General features: G+C 34.1%; 6 protein-coding genes across 6 annotated transcripts; 3 read left to right on the forward strand and 3 right to left on the reverse strand.

Moving 5' to 3' along the window:
- Positions 1 to 827: 827 nt before the first annotated feature.
- NAM7 (ATP-dependent RNA helicase NAM7) lies at positions 828 to 3,827 on the reverse strand (the record flags this gene model as incomplete). Its single annotated transcript, XM_001642387.1, has 1 exon — positions 828 to 3,827. The coding sequence occupies one exon, from the start codon at positions 3,825 to 3,827 to the stop codon at positions 828 to 830; it is 3,000 nt and encodes a 999-aa protein (XP_001642437.1).
- Positions 3,828 to 5,006: 1,179 nt separating this feature from the next.
- On the reverse strand, positions 5,007 to 9,074 carry ADE6 (phosphoribosylformylglycinamidine synthase; the record flags this gene model as incomplete). The annotated part of the gene is made up of 1 exon (XM_001642388.1): positions 5,007 to 9,074. The coding sequence occupies one exon, from the start codon at positions 9,072 to 9,074 to the stop codon at positions 5,007 to 5,009; it is 4,068 nt and encodes a 1,355-aa protein (XP_001642438.1).
- A 1,624-nt stretch (positions 9,075 to 10,698) lies between these two features.
- Kpol_337p3 (uncharacterized protein) lies at positions 10,699 to 10,959 on the forward strand (the record flags this gene model as incomplete). The annotated part of the gene is made up of 1 exon (XM_001642389.1): positions 10,699 to 10,959. The coding sequence occupies one exon, from the start codon at positions 10,699 to 10,701 to the stop codon at positions 10,957 to 10,959; it is 261 nt and encodes an 86-aa protein (XP_001642439.1).
- A 318-nt stretch (positions 10,960 to 11,277) lies between these two features.
- GRX8 (glutathione-disulfide reductase GRX8) lies at positions 11,278 to 11,607 on the forward strand (the record flags this gene model as incomplete). Its single annotated transcript, XM_001642390.1, has 1 exon — positions 11,278 to 11,607. One exon carries the CDS (start codon positions 11,278 to 11,280, stop codon positions 11,605 to 11,607), a length of 330 nt encoding a protein of 109 aa, XP_001642440.1.
- Positions 11,608 to 11,704: 97 nt separating this feature from the next.
- On the reverse strand, positions 11,705 to 13,519 carry VHT1 (Vht1p; the record flags this gene model as incomplete). The annotated part of the gene is made up of 1 exon (XM_001642391.1): positions 11,705 to 13,519. One exon carries the CDS (start codon positions 13,517 to 13,519, stop codon positions 11,705 to 11,707), a length of 1,815 nt encoding a protein of 604 aa, XP_001642441.1.
- A 3,990-nt stretch (positions 13,520 to 17,509) lies between these two features.
- On the forward strand, positions 17,510 to 18,712 carry Kpol_337p6 (C2H2-type zinc finger protein; the record flags this gene model as incomplete). Its single annotated transcript, XM_001642392.1, has 1 exon — positions 17,510 to 18,712. The coding sequence occupies one exon, from the start codon at positions 17,510 to 17,512 to the stop codon at positions 18,710 to 18,712; it is 1,203 nt and encodes a 400-aa protein (XP_001642442.1).
- Positions 18,713 to 19,013: the final 301 nt, after the last annotated feature.

The following is a 19,013-nucleotide window of genomic DNA, read 5'->3' on the forward strand; positions in this document are numbered from 1 at the left end:
TAGCACTTTTACTAATTCTGACTGCAGAATTTGTGATATACTTGTCTGAAGAAGACCATGATAAAGTACATGAACAAGGATACTCCATTAACTGTGGAATCACCCAAAAGAAATTATGAACAGTTCACACGAAACCTCGCAGCTTATGAAACATCTATAACAGGAATGTGGTTTGGCTTATCTGAAGATTGAACATTTAACCTCTGTTATTCAGCGATTTCGAAAATCCAGATTTCAATATTTTAAAGGAAACAGATTATATGACTAAATTGGCTGAATTCGCTCTATTATTCTGATTCAAAGGAAATATTTATCGATAACTATGGAGTATATAAGGATTCTAATTCAGTTCATAAATTATTTCCTTCGCATGATGTGCCTTCAAAATTGCTAGACTATATCTGAACCTCCTAAAGAAAATATTGAAATTAAATCGAAGCCTAAAGGAAGCTCCTCATAGCTCCAAACGGAATTTCAAGATTAAGGTCCACAAGAATTTCAAAAATGCTATTAGGTACTCCAACAGATGCTTCTACTGATGGAAGTCCAAAAAAGAATTAGCAGATGGTTTAGAAAGGACAATAAAGGTAGGGACAAAAATTAAATTTTTATTAATTTAGGAAATCGAACTCCACTTTCATATCGATGGTAGGCTTTTGAATATTTTAAATAGTTAATATCAAAAGAATATCAATCATTTGCATATTTTCAAATATATTGTTTGCAATCATGACAATGTATATGAAACCACCATTTTTATTTTATTTTTTTTATTTATTAATATATATATATATACATAAGCACTATAACTTTAAAATTTTGTAGTTTTATATACCCAAGGAAGAGATACCATTATTCAAATCGTTTAGATCGACATTATAGTATTTTGAAGTTGTTCCATTATTGGCTTGTAAATTTCTTGCCAAACTGGAATCAAAATTGGAGTATCCTCTTTCATCAAATGCGTTTCCCATTGTTGATTCATTTTGCTCTTTGTTTGCCTGTGTCTTGAACTTTTCTGTATTCCAATATTCATTATTCAAGAAGGATGACAATTCACTACTAGCTGCAAAATTATTATTAAACATTGTATTTGCATTAGCATGACCACCAAATGACATTAAACTTTGTGTATCAAAATCTTGAATATTAGGAATTTCACCAACTTCACCATTCAAGCTGAACTGAAATCTGCTTTGGTTATTACGTTTGTTAGGATGAGATCTTGTCAATTGTACTGTACATAACTGCAAGTTATTCAATGGACCTTCCACCAAACAACCCTTTTCTCTAAAGTGGATCAATAGATGATTCCATAAAACATTCCTAGACAATGATCTAGGATTACCTAATATTACTAACCCATATTTAGCACGGGTCAAACCAACATTTAAACGACGAGGATCACTTAAGAAACCAATAGCTTGTTGTTCATTAGCACGTACACATGATAAGATAATGTAGTCCTTTTCACGGCCTTGGAAAGCATCAACAGAGGCAACTTCAACATTGACATACAATTCCTTGTCTAAGGAACCATTCATTTGCATATACTGTAATATGTAAGCCCTTTGACCTTCATATGGGGTAATAACACCAATTTGGTGGGGTTTGACACCATCTTTGAATAACCTGGTGATAATACGTTCACAATTCATTGCTTCTATTCTATTTAAGAAAGATGTACCATTAGCAGAAATTTCTTCTCTACCATAATTGGCCCAAAACATCATTGGAACTTCATGAATTGGCCAAGGAAAGGTACTTCCTGGGATGGTACGCTGCTCAATTGTAACACCATTTTGTAAACTACCTTCATAGAACATATTACTTGGAAATTCACTTAAAAATGGGTTCATACGGTATTGAACTTCTAAACGGATTGGAACATGACCCAATAAAATCAATCTTTCGAAAAGTGATTGCTTCAATCCTGCATCACCTGCTTTTCTCTCCAAAATAACTGGACCTAATTGCTGATGGTCACCAACCAAAATAATTTGCTTAGCACCTTTTACAATAGGAATTAAACACTCTGGTTCTGAAGCCTGTGTACTTTCATCAATTAAAACAGTTCTGAACTTAGCATCCAGTCTCTTGTCACCAGCACCCACACATGTACAACAAACTACATCTGCTTTCTTTAAGATTTCAGATTCAGCCTTTCTCACTAACCTAACAAATTTCTTTGCATCTGTTGCAGATAGTTCACCGACTTCTTCTTTTAATTTCAAAAGTTTCTTCAATTCTCCTTTAGATGATCTAGCAACTAAATTATGCAAAGCCAAATCAGATACAGAACTTTCAACATCTTCTCTACTTTTTGCCGTTAATCTAACAACTTTTAAACCCAAATCGCGTAATTTGCTAGCTAAATGGTCAACTGCTACATTAGATGGAGCACAGACTAAGATTCTGTCTTTATGGGATTTTGATAAATGATATACAATTGTAGCTGACGTAACAGTTTTACCAGTACCTGGCGGACCTTGAATCAAAGATAATGGTTTTTGCAATACATGCGCAACTGCACTTGCTTGAGAAGCATTTAATCTTGCAAAATGAGGAATTGATAATTCAGTTGGGATTGGAACATCAAACTCAATATCATGAACTTCATGGCCCAATATTTTATAATATAGGTAACCTGAGATGGATTTCTTATCAATGGCAAATTTCTTTAGTGCATCTTGCATTCTGTCATAAGACGTACCTTTCCAGATAAATTCTGCAGTGAACCCCGTTCCCAATTGAGTTGGCGCTGGAATCTTGCTTGGTTTTAACTCCAATGTGAATTCATCTTTAAAACTGTTTGGTAATCTAACAATATAACCTCTACCTTCCCATTCTGGATGTTGTAACCCTGAATACCTTAAAATCATTTCATCACCAACAGCTACTTTCAATTCATTAGATTCAAAAGTAGATAATGCGAAGGAGGCTAGATGTCTATTATTCAGAGCTAAGGACCAAGTAACTGAAATATGCTCTAATGCTTGTGATTCTTTCAGTTGTTTGTCGTAATCAGCTTCTAGTTTGATTAGAGGACCAAATGATCTTTGGTATTCAAATGCATCTTGGTATCTTAATAAAATAGGTGGGATTTCTTCTTGAGTTTCTGGAGCATCAATGTCATTAATTGTAGCATCTTTATTAGATCTCCATTTAGCTTCCAACTTTGAGATTTGACTTGGTGTGATCAATCTTGCAGTTAATTTTTCCTCATCACCTGGCTCTTCAGCAACCCAAGGTAAAAATTGTCTGTTATCAATAATTGGTTGCCACTGGTCAGTGTCCCAATTTACATTTTTGGTTTGAGCACATGGAACTCTACATAGTAATACCACAACTGCCTCACTCTTTGCCGAGACAAATCCCAATAAGAAAACATTCTTACAACCACAATTGTAACATTCTAAAATTGTATCACCTAGGTCCGAATCTGGATGTAAAGAAACAACATTATGATGAGATAAAACCAGGTGATTAACGATATGAGAACTAGTAGCACCATTTTTTGAATTACAAAACCATTTTTTACAACTATTACATTTTATAACAGAAGTAGGAGAATCTATACCACAATAAGCACACGAGTGTTCAGATACTGGAGCTACAATTTCTGCATGTAGATTATGTTCATTTGGAATTGCAGCCTTTTTATCTAAATGATTATTATCAATTTCTTTACCAGCCAAGTCATCGTCTGAATTATAATCAAATTCATCATCTTGGGAATCATTAAAACTAGTGTCGTCAGAACCTGAGTGATTCACATAGGTATCTCTGTTTGGCTGGAATAGTGCATTATCAGTAGAACCATTCATCTGTAAAACTTAAATTGCCAAACTGGAACAATATATATAAATGTGATTCTTGTAGTTAATGCCAACGAGGAAAACCAGTAAAAAGGCACAATAACACGCAAATACACAATATACAGGTATTAGTATCACAAAGCTGCTCTATGACGTTATTAAACTGCTTGATCTGTCTTTTAAACCATCATTGTTGTACAATTCTTGGTCATCGAGATGGGTTTTAATATTCTAATTATTTCAACATATATTAGAGATATATACGTATAAGGTGATTTAATTTGAGATGAGCTCTTATGAAGACATACTACTAACTAATGAAAGAATAATCTACATTTAAAACATTGTAAAGTTCACCATATGATACAATATCTTATCTAGAATTATAGCTCATATTTGGTGTATTATTTAAAATCTTAATTCGGAAACCCTGTTTTCCTAATTGGCATAGAACTTGAAGTTTTAACGAATCCATTAGGAATAAACCTGAACTAAGGAATTTTGAAAGAGTAAAATATTAAATGTCCATTGTGCACTTATTCTACTTCTTGAATATCGAGAACTTGAACTTTACAAACTGTGAATTAGTAGTTGACAGGATTTAAATTAAATTATTCAAATAGGGTATCAATGGATTAAACCAGTATGTCAGATTATACTGAAATTCTGGAATATCATCTGATATTCACGTGAGCAAACGATAATGCGATCCAGACCCCACATGACAGTCCCAAGTCATACAGGAGAGAGATACTTCCATATCTGTTAGCAAAAAATGGATTATAACCAGTTAATATAGCCTTGATAAAAAAATTTCCCAACTAATTTTATCAATACTTTTGACCATTCAAGCGTTCAAGAGACGATATAGTCAATAACATTACACAGAATATGTCAAAATAAAGTGAAGTGTCATCTAACCCATCCCCCCCTGAAGATAAGGCCTATAGATCTGGTTTCCCACTAATCGATATCTGAAACTAATAAAAAATAATTTTAATGACTTTTCTTCATCCAAGCATTTAATTTATTTCTTGTCTTCTAAAATTCATTCAAGGATATAACAACAGATTAAAAAATGTAATGTATTTTTTTTTTAAATTTATATATCAAATATCCTATTATTTTATAATCGAGTGTTTATAAAACGTATATAAATGGTTCCTTATTTTGCATGATTTGTCAATTTTAACCAACCCATTTTCTTGCAGATCTAAACAACTTAATCCATGGGCCATAACCTTGCCATTCATTAAACACCTCTGGTTCATACCATGAGTTGGCTTCTAATCTACACACTCTTTCAGGATGTGGCATCATAGCCAAAACTCTACCATTTGGAGATTTAATACCAGAAATACCGTTAACAGAACCATTTGGATTGAATGGAAATTTGGTAGTAGTCTTACCGTAGTTATCAATGTATCTTATACCACATAAACCCTTTTGTTCAAATCTTTCTAGTTGATCTGGCGAACTAAAGGTTGCATTACCTTCACCATGGGCAACGGCAATTGGAATCTTTGAACCGATCATATCTTGTAAGAAAACATTATTTTCTTTACAACCTTCATCTTGAACAATTTCAACCATACAAACACGAGCTTCGTATTGTTCACTAACGTTTCTTTCAAAACTTGGCCAATCTTCACAACCTGGAATGATATCTTTTAATCTAGATAAGAATTGACAACCATTACAAGCACCAAATGCAAATGTATCTTCTCTCTCTTGGAAAAAGTTAACAAATTGCTTGCGTACACCTTCATGGTATAAAACAGATTTAGCCCAACCAGCACCAGCACCTAAAACATCACCATATGAGAAACCACCACAAGCAGCTAAACCAACAAACTCAGATAGGTTAAATCTTCCTTCAATTAAGTCAGACATGGTAACGTCAATAGAAGTGAAACCAGCTTGCTGGAAACACCATGCCATTTCCATTTGACCATTTACACCTTGTTCTCTCAAAATAGCAACCTTTGGTTTTATAGGAGCTAATTGCGAATCGATTCTTAAGTCTTCAGCTAAATCATAGCTCAAAGAATAGCTAATACCTGGATCTTGGTCGTCAGCAATATTAGAAAATTCTTCATCTGCAGTGCTTGGATTATCCCTTAGTCTTTGCATATGGTAGGATGTAGAACTCCATTTAACTTGTAAGTTGGCTCTAGTATTTTCGTATAATACATCATTATTAGAGTCCGTAATCTTGATCAAATTGGAAGAAAATTCTGGTTTACCAATAACTGAAATATATTCTGCAGTAACACCATGTTTATCCAAAATGGATGTAAATTCATCTGATCTGTTATCTACAATTTGGAAAACTGCACCAAGTTCTTCGTGGAACAAAGAGGTTAATAAATCGCCACCTTTACTGTTATCAACATTAATTGATAACCCACATCTTGACGCGAATGCCATTTCCAATAAAGTAACAATTAAACCACCATCCGAGATATCATGGTATGATAGAACAATATCACTTTGGTGCAATTCAATTAAAGCCTCAAGGAATCCCTTCAATTTATGGTTATCGTACACGGTAGGAGCAATATCACCAACTTGGTTGTAAACTTGTAATAGAGCAGAACCACCCAATGCTCTTTCTTCTTGAGAGGCAGCTAAATCAACATGAACCAATACTGTGTTAGAATACTTTCTGTTCAATAATGGAGTCCAAGTTCTGGAAGTATTAGATACAGGAGAAAATGCTGTAATATTTAGAGATAGTGGTGCTGTAACTTCTTTGTCATCCCATTTCATTTTCATGGACATAGAATCTTTACCGACAGGAATAGAAATACCTAAATCTGGACATAAATCCATACCAATGGCTTGAACAGCTTCATATAGCTTGGCACCCTCACCTTCATGTGAAGCAGGAGACATCCAATTAGCAGATAACTTAACATGTTGTAATGACTTAACATCGGCAGCAAAAAGGTTCAGCAATGATTCAGCGACAGATATTTTTGCAGATGCGGCAGCTGAAATTAATGCAACACTAGGCCTCTCACCCATCGCAAGAGCATCACCAGTGGAAATAATAGATGGACCGAATGAGGTAGCTGTGACACCTACATCTGCGACTGGAACTTGCCATGGTCCGACAAATTGATCTCTATCAATTAAACCAGTAACAGATCTATCACCAATTGTAATTAAGAATGATTTAGAAGCAACAGATGGTAAACTTAAAACTCTATCAATTGCATCATATAAGGTTGGAATGACTGATAGATCGGCACTTGGTAAGTTCAAAGGTTCGGTAACTGCAGTTCTAGACATCTTTGGTGGTTTACCAAATAATATTGGAAGTTCCAAATCAATTGGTGTGGACTTTAGTAATGGATCTTCGACAACCAATCTTTGTTCTGAGGTGGCATAACCAACAACAGCAAATGGAGCCCTTTCCCTTCTACAAATTTCTTCAAACACATGCAGATCCTCTTTTGAAACACCTAAAACGTAACGTTCTTGAGATTCATTACACCAAATTTCCATTGGTGACATACCTGGTTCCAAGGATAAAACCTTTCTGATATCAAATATCGCACCAAGGTCGTTATCATGAACTAATTCTGGTAGAGCATTCGATAAACCACCAGCACCGACATCATGAATAGATTGGATTGGGTTCTTGGCATCTAAAGAAATACAAGAATCGATAACTTGTTGGCAACGACGTTCCATTTCAGGATTACCTCTTTGGACGGAAGCAAAATCTAGTTCAGCGGAACCTTCACCAGAAGCAATAGATGAAGCAGCACCACCACCTAAACCGATCAACATAGATTGACCACCTAAAACAATTAATGAAGAACCGGGAGTAATCGGTTTATTTTTTAATGAGAACTGAGGCCTAACAGTACCAAAACCACCAGCTAACATAATAGGTTTGTGAAAGCCACGAATTTCTTCCTTACCTTTATGATTGATAACATTAGTAGTTAAAGTACGGAAATAACCATTGATACATGGTCTACCAAATTCATTGTTGAAAGCAGCAGAACCCAATGGAGCTTCGATCATAATATCCAAAGCTGAAGCAATGTGCGAAGGTTTGGAAACATCTAATTCCCATGGTTGGCTGTATTCTGGGATTAATAAGTCACTTACAGAAAACCCGCTTAAACCACACTTGGATTTAGAGCCTCTACCAGTTGCACCTTCGTCTCTAATTTCACCACCTGAACCAGTAGCAGCACCAGGGAAAGGAGAAACAGCTGTTGGATGATTATGTGTTTCAACTTTAATTAAAGTTGGTACTTCTTCTTTTAGTGAAACCCATTCTTTTGTTCTAAAGTCAGGAGCATAATAGTAAGCATTGTTACCAGTTTCAACAACCGCGGCATTATCAGAATATGCACTTATAATATATTCCGGATTCTTTTCATGAGTATTTCTGATCATCTTAAATAAGGATAGGTTCTTTTTTAAACCATCAATAGTCCAATCAGCATTAAAGATTTTATGACGACAATGTTCAGAGTTTACCTGAGCAAACATGAACAATTCGACATCGGTTGGGTCTCTTTTTAATACTTCAACAAAGGCATTGATTAAATAATCTATTTCACCTTTATCTAGTGCTAGACCTAAAGTAGTATTTGCTTTGCTCAAAATATCCTTTGGCGATTTGGAGCTAGATGCACCGGTACATAGTGGTACTTTGACCAACGGTTTAGGGGATTCGTGAGTAAAAATTTTTTGAACAGAAGGTACTGAATTTAAGTATAATTCTTGTGTCATTCTATCAAAAACTGCTTTTAGAGAAATATCATTTAAGTATTCTAACAGTGAAAAACCTGGGATTGTTTTTATCAATAAAGCCAAACCTCTTTCAACACGATTGATTTTATCAGTTAATCCGCAAACGTGTATAATATTAGTAGCTTTAGATGACCATGGAGAAATAGTACCTGATCTTGGTACGATTCTCACTAAATAAGTGTCTTTTGGTAGATTATCGCCATCTACATTTTCAACAATTGAATCCCATAAAAGTTTATTTAAAGGGTCAATTGAGATATCTAGGGGAGAATCATAGGTTAGCAAAACTTTCAGTAAATCTGTATCTTTGGCGTCCAATTGGGCCACTTTAGAATCGATGTAATGCACGTAGCATGTACGAATATCTTCGATGACTGAGTTTGTGCTGTTAACAAAAGAATTAATACCTTTGATCAAGTTTTCAACTCTAAATTGAGATAGAGCTTGTGGACCTGGATAAACTTGAACAGACATATTTAACAATGGTACGTATTGTTTGACTGATTCTGATTAATTTATAGGTTATGATATGCTGTGGTATGCTATAATATGTCTTTATTTGGTTTTAAAGAGTTGCTGAATAATAGTAAGTTAATTCCTGATTTAAGGTAAAAAGTAAAAAAGTAAAATGAAATATAAGTCAATTGGTTTTAGGATGCGCAACAGACGAAATAGACCAAGTTTATATATGCAAACGAATTAATTAATTTAACTCCTGTGATGCCAATGATACCGGTTAAAAATTGATAATGAATTAATTAATATTAATATAGATTCAAAGTCAAGTAATTTCAAATTATAATATCAATTTTATTTTCAAAAATTAAATTAGTTACTGAAATCAAAATGATTACCTAGATTAACTCTGACTCTGTTGTATAACAGCCATCGCAATAGCCCTTCTACGAAGGATTGCCCGACGGAGCCAAAGTAAGACCAGAACAAAAAAAAAATAATAAAAAATTAACAATAGATTAAATTTAATGCCATTTTAATTAATCACATATTACCGAGATGTCTTGAAGATAAAGTCTGTTCCCACAGTAGTTCTCTAGAGATAGTTAGATGAGAGTAAAAATGAAACGGGAATGATCAGGCCATAGTAAAGTGAAGTAAAGTAACCATAAAAAAGAAAGAACATAAAAAAAAACCAAAACATAACACACACAAATATATTTCGTTAATAACGATACTTGGATTGTTGTAATTTGAAATGAAAAGTACACTTGTTTCGGCGGTTAAATATTTTTTCCACCCAGAGGAGGGGGCAAATTGGGATAATTACAGTTATATCAAATGAAGGATATCTCTTTCTCTTTAGTCTACATTTGATTCGAGCCAAAAATATTCAAACTGATATGTGAAATGGAATTTATCTAATTCCTGATCAGGGGACATCCACCTTCATCATAGGTTCTTTTGCATTCTGTTATTACACACAGTTTAGAATCTTCAATATATCCAGCCACAGTATTGTCATTACCTGTGTTTCTAATCGTCTCAACAGTACTTATCATTGTTGAGATACCATAGTTTGGAAAAAGGAATACGTCCAAAATAAAATCGTCTTGTTCTTTATAAAGCCTTCTGAATTAGAAAAGTTTGAAAGAACAACATTTGCTTCGATCCACTTTCTCTCCGTTTTTGTGGTTTATGAGACACAAAAACCAATTGAAAATCCAATCTTTAAATTCTACAGGTGTCATGTTCGACGGGGAAATAGGTAAAAGTACTTTCACTCTAAACAGAATATTAACCGCCCATGACGAACATAGTTAATATTGGACTAAAACTTTGTGAGCACGTGAACGTTCTTTTGTCTTTGTTTTGGTTTTACCCGGTGATACCACGTGATTTGTGTTACTTTTTTTGTATTTTGAAAAAAATTTGATTTTGATATCAAAAAATTATTCGATGAGATGACCTTTAACGTTAATATCTTAGTATATTTGTATCTAGAACCTTGCACTTACACATGTATTAGTGCATATCTGTGTTCATATGTATAAAATATTTATACATTTTAATTTGTAACATTTCATCCATAGAATTCAAAATTGTTTCCTGTTTTTTAATAAAACTCTAAGTTAAGATAACCATGCCTCAAAAAGCTTTGAAAGTAACCAAGAAGAGTAAAGACCCACGTAGAGTCACTAAGAAACAAAAAAATCTACGTAAAGCTGCTCCAATACAAATTAAATCTAAAAAGAAGAATCTACAACATTTGAAAAAATTGAACAAAACAGCCTCCTTGACTGTTGCTACTGAAAGATTAATATCAAGTAAAGTTGGTCATCTTGAATTATTAAAAGGTACTAGAAGAGAATTAGAAAAGCAAAAAGATAATAAAAAAAAATAGGATAATTATTTTATTTTTTTTAAGTTCATTTTGCATTGCATAACTATATTGGTCACCTTCTCTCAAATATCTCTCTAAGTATCTTTTTTAATATCTAGTTTTATATTTATATCTTTGTATAATAATTTGAAAAATTTCAGCGCAACTAAGCGATTTTATGATTTCATTATTCAATCAATTCCTAATTTTCAAAAATGTAAAAGGAGCCATTTTAATCAGTTCAAACTAAGTTAAATAAAAAAAGGTGAAATTTCATACCATCTTTTATTAAACATTTTCATTTTTTTTGATAATTTAACATCTACGACACCTACAATTATGTCTGATTACAATACTAAGGCAAAAGAAATTATAAATTCTCATCAATTTGTTCAGTTTTCTGCAAATTGGTGTCCTGATTGCGTTTATGCAAATTCAGTATGGTCAAAATTTGGTGTATCTGACAAAGTTCATGTCTTTGATATTGGTAACCTTTCCAAAGATGAACAAGCCCAATGGAGGGATGCTTTTGAATCTGTTTCCAAGATTAGAAACCTACCAACTATCTTTGTTAATGGCAAAGCTTGGGGTACCGAATCTGAGTTACATAAATATGAGTCAAAAGGAACTCTCAAAGACGAATTATCAAAAATAGGCTTGATAAATTAATGAAAGTTTATAATTATTTATTCTATACATAATTGTCGATAATAGTATATTATACACACATAATCCTAATTGTAATTTACACAATGAGTAATATCTCTTACTCATTCTTAACATAGTAATAACCATCTTCTTGAATCATGTTGGTTTCAACATATGAAGGTGGTTCCTCACCTTTACTACTATCGTAGATGATAATACCGTTATCCAATGAGTGTCTTTTCTCATTCCTCTTGTAGAAATACAAAACTACAAATGTCCACAAACCATATATACCACCAAAGATAACACTTGAAACATAACCTTTCTTAAATCTTGGAGAATCAACTGTTGGCCAAACTAAGATTGGAATCCATGCATTAGTCGACTGGGAAATAGAGTAAATAGCAATCCAAGTAACAGCTTTGACTTGGGGATCGAACCTTAAAAAATCATTAATAAAGGACCATAAACAAGGTGATGCAGCAACACTGAAATAAGTGGTTAAAAATGCATACCATTTTGCACTATTACTAACGTTCCACGTAATTAGGATACCACATGAAATACAATTCATAATTGCGGCAAAAACCATAAAGATCCATTTGCATCTAAAGAGATCAGCACCGAATGAACAGAAGATCACAAAACCCAAACCTAAAGCTGGAGGCAGAACACTCAATTGATTAACCTTGGGGATTGAATAATTTGGATTGGACTTCAACCATAATGTATAAGCACCCCCAGTAGATCCAAAATTGTTCCATGAAGTTAAATCAAACACAACGAGAATCCAAAAAGTAGAAGTCAAAAATACTTTTTTCCAGATTCTCCAATCCCACATTTTCTTCAATTGAGCCTTTGGAATAGCATCAGTAATATTATTTCTTCTATTACGCTCCCTTGCAATTCTAATTTCTTCGTCAGTTAAAAAGAGAGAGTAACATCTTGAAGGGACACCAGGAATGACAAAGAAACCAATGATTGCAGTTGGCAAAGATATGGCGATAGCATTAATCAAGAACATCCATCTCCAACCGGCAAGACCGTTGACACCATTTAGATCTCTATAAATTCTGCTTTGTAAAAGACCTGAAGTAACTGAACCCAGAAGTTGGCCGCAAAAGAAGAGGCATACTCTTGAACTAATTTCATCAGGTGCGTACCAACAACCTAGAATATACTGAGATACAGGGTAGTAAGCAGCACCAAATGCATTTAGAATAAATCTATATGCTCGCAATTCAGCCAGAGAATGAGCTCTGTAACAAGCAAAAGTAAACCAAGTCCAACCCAAATCCATTATAGGTAAGATTAAATGGGCAGGGAATCTTGGTAATAGATACATGAATGGCAATTGGAATACAATGGACCCAACGTTAGCGATAGTGGATGTCGTGATAAAATCGTTACCTTTCATATTCAAATCTTCTTTCATACCAGAGACATAAGCATTGGTATAATTTGAAGCATCGACAGTTTTTGACCAACACAGCAATAGGAAGTATAAACCCAAGACTAGATCTAATTTATACAACAACCTTTTTTCAGCCTTACTAGATCTGTCATGATTTGGATATAAAAATTGATACCACTTCCTTGTACTTCTGTAATGCTTATTAACCCTATATTCAAACTCATCGAAAAATTTCCATCGAGACCTACCAGCCTCATCTCTTAATTCATAGGGAACACCCTTTTTCAAGTCGATGGAAACCTCTTGCGCATGCTCCTTGATATAACCTGAAGATTTGTAAGTGCTTGAAGAGATACGAGCTTCATCTTTGGGTTTTTGGTCTACCTCATCATGAATGATGGATAGATCTTGATCAGAAGTAGAGTCTCTTGCCTCTGCTAAAGATTTCAATATCGCTTCTTCTGGCAATACCCTTAGATGTGGGAAATATTTTTTCCATCCTGTAGTTTTTGATGACATTATATCGTATTCGAACTATGTCTGTTACTGATATATTGTATAGGAATGTATTATAGGATAATATAATATAATAATTATAAGAAGTGAAGATAGCAATTGAAACTGAAATTGGGAATTTTGAAATTAGTTGGTTAGATGGATGGTTTAAATATGCTTTTAAATTTCAAAACTTAAATTCCAAAAAGACCTAAAAGTATTCAATGCTTGTTAAAATTTTTAGCAAAATATTAATGGATGACACACAAACCAACAGCTTTACTTCTTATTAGATATTTAAAACAACAGGATGGTCATGCATTACAGAAAGGCACTGCAAACACAGTGAAGACTCAATTTCCCAACAATTTCTTCAACAGCAGGAGTATCTTGATATATATATATATATATATGTGGATGATTATATATGAATTTGGATATGCCACATCAGATATATCTAATCATGTCTCGATGAATCATTTTTTTTTGCAGTTAATTAACAGAACTGAGTATTAATTATTAATCTTGATGTTAAAATATTTTATTGATATTGGTTCTATCTTGCGATAACGTTCTGCGTCCATTTGTGACAAATATGCGGCTTTCCCAAAAAGAAAAACAAATTTTCGAAATCGATAAAGAAGGATGATCATTAGACACGAAATGGATGAGTAGTCATAGATCAATGATTCAAAAATATAAATTATTGTAAGAATTTTAGTTTAACCGGGTAACTGTGATGTTTCTTTTGTAGGATGATCAAGAGAATGCTTATAGATGATTCAGGCGAGAACAGGTCACCTGACATGAATCATAGGAGGTTGATTCATGAGTTTAATTTATTGTGTTGAGCAAGCAAGGTCGATGGTGACCCAATGACCATTACGATAATACATTAAATGGTCATTGGGTCTATTTTGAACCAATTGTCTAGTATTCTCTTATTTACAAAAGATTTATAGTTTAAAAAATAAACACACATAACAGAGATGTCAACTGAGATTGCATTTTACAAAGTAAAGCTTTTGCAATTGAGCGGATCTAAATTCAATGTGTTGAATTACCTAAAACGAGAGCAATTTTTCACACCGATGGGAAGTGTTTCAAACTGTCGATATCATTTAGCCTAATTTTGTTTATTTCACTCCATTTGTCTCAAGAAAACAAAACAAAACAAATCAAAACAAAACTAACGGTTGAACGATTGAGATAATATACAACCAATGTGTTTTAAATACGAATTGTGGGGAGTGAAGTTTCAAAAACAGTCTAGGAACCAACAAGATGAGGCAAGACATTGTAACGACGGGGGTGGGGGACGGGGAAGGGGAAGGGGTTTATATGAAAGGACATTAAAGGAAAATGTATACACAATTAATCTTTATTTGTAAAAAGCATCCTACCCAAAGAGAGTGAGCGCTGTGGATAATATTATCTAGACTTTTTTCAAAAAGGATATTAGATTGGAACGTTAATACTGAAATTTACCATAAGAAATACGAAATTGTAGCTTATTGATATTTTTGTTAAGAAAGAATTCTATGGGTTTGTTCAACGAAGACTAGCACTATGCTCTGCTATGCTTCTTCTTCTTCCCCCTACATTCAACCTCGAAAACAGTTATCCTATTACGTATGTCCTGGAATTTCCCATCCACATCCGAGTTAATTATGTTCCAATTTCAGAAACATCGTCCTGTTAGGGCTGATGCCCGAAACCATAACATTACAAAAACGTCACTGCAGGGATGTACGCGGAGTTCTTAAAGAACTGATACAGAGACATACACACAGAGACTTGCTGCTGTATGAACAATCCTTGTTCTTGTCTTGGAAAACAGAAGAAGAAGAATAATGCAGCCATCGAGGGGCAAGTACCCGGACACAGGGAGCGGATAATAAAACACACCTAAGAGAACCAAAGGGGGAAACAAACTTGAAATTGAGAAAAGTATAATTATTGATCTAGTAATTGGTGAATTGCATGAAATGAAACACATGGAGACGACATTACGTACAACGTCCAGATGTGCAGGCAACCATTTCGTCTTTGCTTGATTTTTTTTTCTTGTTTTTGTGTTCACGATGAATTTTCAATAACAACCGCAAGTAAAGAACATACCATACCGCACACTCTAGTTGCAGCCATCCTGTGTCCGCTTGGTATTTGGCTGGGCTGCGCCGAACGGCTTCCATTGAAACAAGACAACTCTTTTGGGAGCGAAACAGACAAACCGCATACCCTACAAACCAGAATCCACAAATTACGTACGACTGGATTACTTTTCCCGGCTGGGAGTCCGCTGCAGGAGGCGGTTCACCGCCTGCTCGTAATATACGTAACTACGTAAATTAGTTTTTGTATTGTTGTGTTCTTTTGTCTTGTATTGCCCCCCCCCTTTTTGTTTTTCAGTGTGCCCTCTAGATGTATAGTTCTCCAGCTTTTTGTTGTTGTTATTAGTATCATTATGCCATAGTTATAGTCTTTTCCATGTATTAACACATATATTTTCCTCAAGACACGCATAATTATTCAGCGTTTTTTGTATATATACAATGGCAGGCTCAGAAACACCCACGTAAACTTTCCTACGGACAAAGTACAACGCAAGAAGCGAACTTGTGAGAACGCTAGTCTTTGTCCTTTGGTTCCAAAGCACCCTGCACGGCAGAAACGCCCATCGTCTGAAATCAATCAATCAATCAATCAATCTCGATTAATCAAATCACAAGCAACCGAGCTCTCTTCGCTTTGTTCTTACAGATCCCTACTCCGTTTCTCTTAATGGATCGCTTCGATCGCACGAATCTGCCGCCGCCTCTCTCTCTGCCTATCACAAAAGAAAAACCCACCATATTCGGGTTATTACAGTTTTTGTGGTTTTAAGCCCATCGATGAATGAATGATGTTATGTTGCACAAAAATTCTATAATAACCTTTTTTTTTTTTTTTTGTGTTTTTGTGTTTTTGTGTTTTTGTGTTTTTGTGTTTTGTGTTTTTTTCTTTTTTTTCTTTTTTTTGTTTTTTTTGTGTGTGTCTGAGACTGTGTCTGTTTTCGAACCCACCAAGAACAGAACAAATATCCCGCGCAGGGTCTTGTTAGATAGACGTCTCTGCTCCCACCTCTCCTGAGCCCGGCTGATTTGTCAGAATCCTCGACAATTACACACAAACTAAACTAAACTAAACTTAACAACTTTCGAATTCTCTAACGATTCATTCATTGCTGCAATTTTTGTTTTTGATATACTGTTTGTTAAGTAATGTTCTCTTCTATAGCAGGCTGCAATCAAAATATCTTGTTATGTAGGCATGTAGGTATGTAAATTGTATCCTATCCACTTATATCAAGTCGGGCTAGGTCGCAGCCCTCTCTGTAATCTCCACTGTACTGGAAGTTTTGTTGATATTATAAATCTTCTTCCAGCATTGGAAATTTAATATCTCTCTATCTCTCTCGCTCTCTCTCTTTGTATATTTTCCCTTTAGATCATTAGTATGACATACTCAGTTCCTTCCGTACTATTCCCAACTGTTTGTTACACCTACTCCCACTGGTATGGCAAAAAATAAAAATAAAAATGTTAAGATTAATGTAGCTGGAATTGCTATTACAACTTTCTCTCTGGTTCTGTTTTGTAACGGATAAACCCTCGCCTGCTCGGTTATTCTTATATTTCCTAGAATCTCTGCAGATTACTCCGCTATTATATTTCGTTAAACCTATTTCACTCATCTGCTATGTACCCACTACCACATCCCATCTTATTATATATCCATTATTATTACCATCATCATATATACATACATACATACATACATTTATATATATATAACATGGTAAGCTTGGCTGAACTCTTTAAAATATGTCCTCTTACATATATTTTGGAATATTTCAATTCAAAGTCGTTCCATTCTGTCTTTGAGTCTTCCTTATCTGACCACTGATACTTCAGACCGTTTGCATATAAATTTGATTATTAGCCCGATTCATTATATCTAGGATATGAAAAAATGCTAATGGTCTCGAGTAATCAACATCATACTTTACCGATGGGACCACAATTTTATGAATTGAATCAACAAGATCCAAAATTATTGATACCTCAACCAAAACCATTGTTGTCGTCTGCGTCAGTATCCCTTCCTGGTGCAAATTTACTTAATTCAACAACTTCTTCCTCTCCAAAGGCCACTCCAGTAGTACCAATCACTCCAATTCGCACTCCAAACAATTCTTTTAATAAAATCACTTTACCACCAATATCCTCATTTGATAATTTGGTAAGAGCTGCTGAATATAATAGTGGTATTCAAAATGTTAATGGAAATAACAGCAATGGCTTTATAGCTAGTTCAATAGTACAAAGATCAAAGTCATTACCGACATTACCAGGTCCAATCCAACCTCCTTTATTATTACAACATTCACCACCAGAATCTTCCCATGAAGACGATGATGAAAGTACTTTCAGTTCAAGTAGAGTAAATAGCATATCAAGTTCATCAAGTAACTCTACTAGTAGTTTAAACTTAGCAATGTCTGCTTCATCAAGCATCAATGGTGTTTCAACGATTGCCGCTACAAATAAAAAAGTCAAGAAACAAAGAAAGAAGAAAGAATGCCCAATTTGCCATAATTTTTATGCAAACTTATCAACTCATAATTCAACACATCTCACTCCTGAAAACAGACCCCATAAATGTCCAATTTGTAATCATGGTTTTGCAAGAAATAATGATTTAATAAGACATAAGAAACGTCATTGGAGAGATGAATTCCAATCTTCTGCTGAAGAATCATCATCATTATCATCGTCATCATCATCATCATCATCATCATCTACAGAATCAGGATCTTTAGATCTAACGGATAAAAAATATAATCAATTAAAATCATTACATAATATCAAGGGAACCTTTAAATGTCCTTATAATTCCACCTTGATCAAACTGGATATGGATATCTACCCTCATAAGAAGGGTACACCATTAAAGTTTGAAAGTTCGAATTGTCATGCAACTGGTGTATTTTCACGTTGTGATACTTACAAGAATCATTTGAAAGCTTTGCATTTTGAATATCCACCAGGAACTAAAAAGGCAAATAGATCGATAGTCCCTGGTAAATGTAAGCATTGCGGTAAAAATTTCCCAAATGTTGACGTTTGGTTGAAAACTCATATAGAGAGGGACTGTGGTTACAGTTATCATTAATAAATTAATCTTACGACGTTATGTTATTTGTTACGCCCCCATCCAAATGAAATCCATCATATTTATAAATTATCTAATTTATTCTTATACATAGTTATATACATCTAATTTAAAGAAACGAATAGTTATATCATTATCATTATTAAAGGTCGTTAAGTTTATATATATATGTATATATGTATGTATGAATGGATGTATATGTGTATGTGCATGTGTATGTGTGCTAAAAATAAGAATGAATGCAAATAGTGTAGTTTATGGTGCGCAGTATCTCGCTGTTTGATCTGTATCTCTTAATAAT

Source organism: Vanderwaltozyma polyspora, genomic scaffold (genome assembly GCF_000150035.1).
Source record: "Vanderwaltozyma polyspora DSM 70294 KpolScaffold337 genomic scaffold, whole genome shotgun sequence".
In the NCBI taxonomy this organism is placed as follows: Eukaryota; Fungi; Ascomycota; class Saccharomycetes; order Saccharomycetales; family Saccharomycetaceae; genus Vanderwaltozyma; species Vanderwaltozyma polyspora.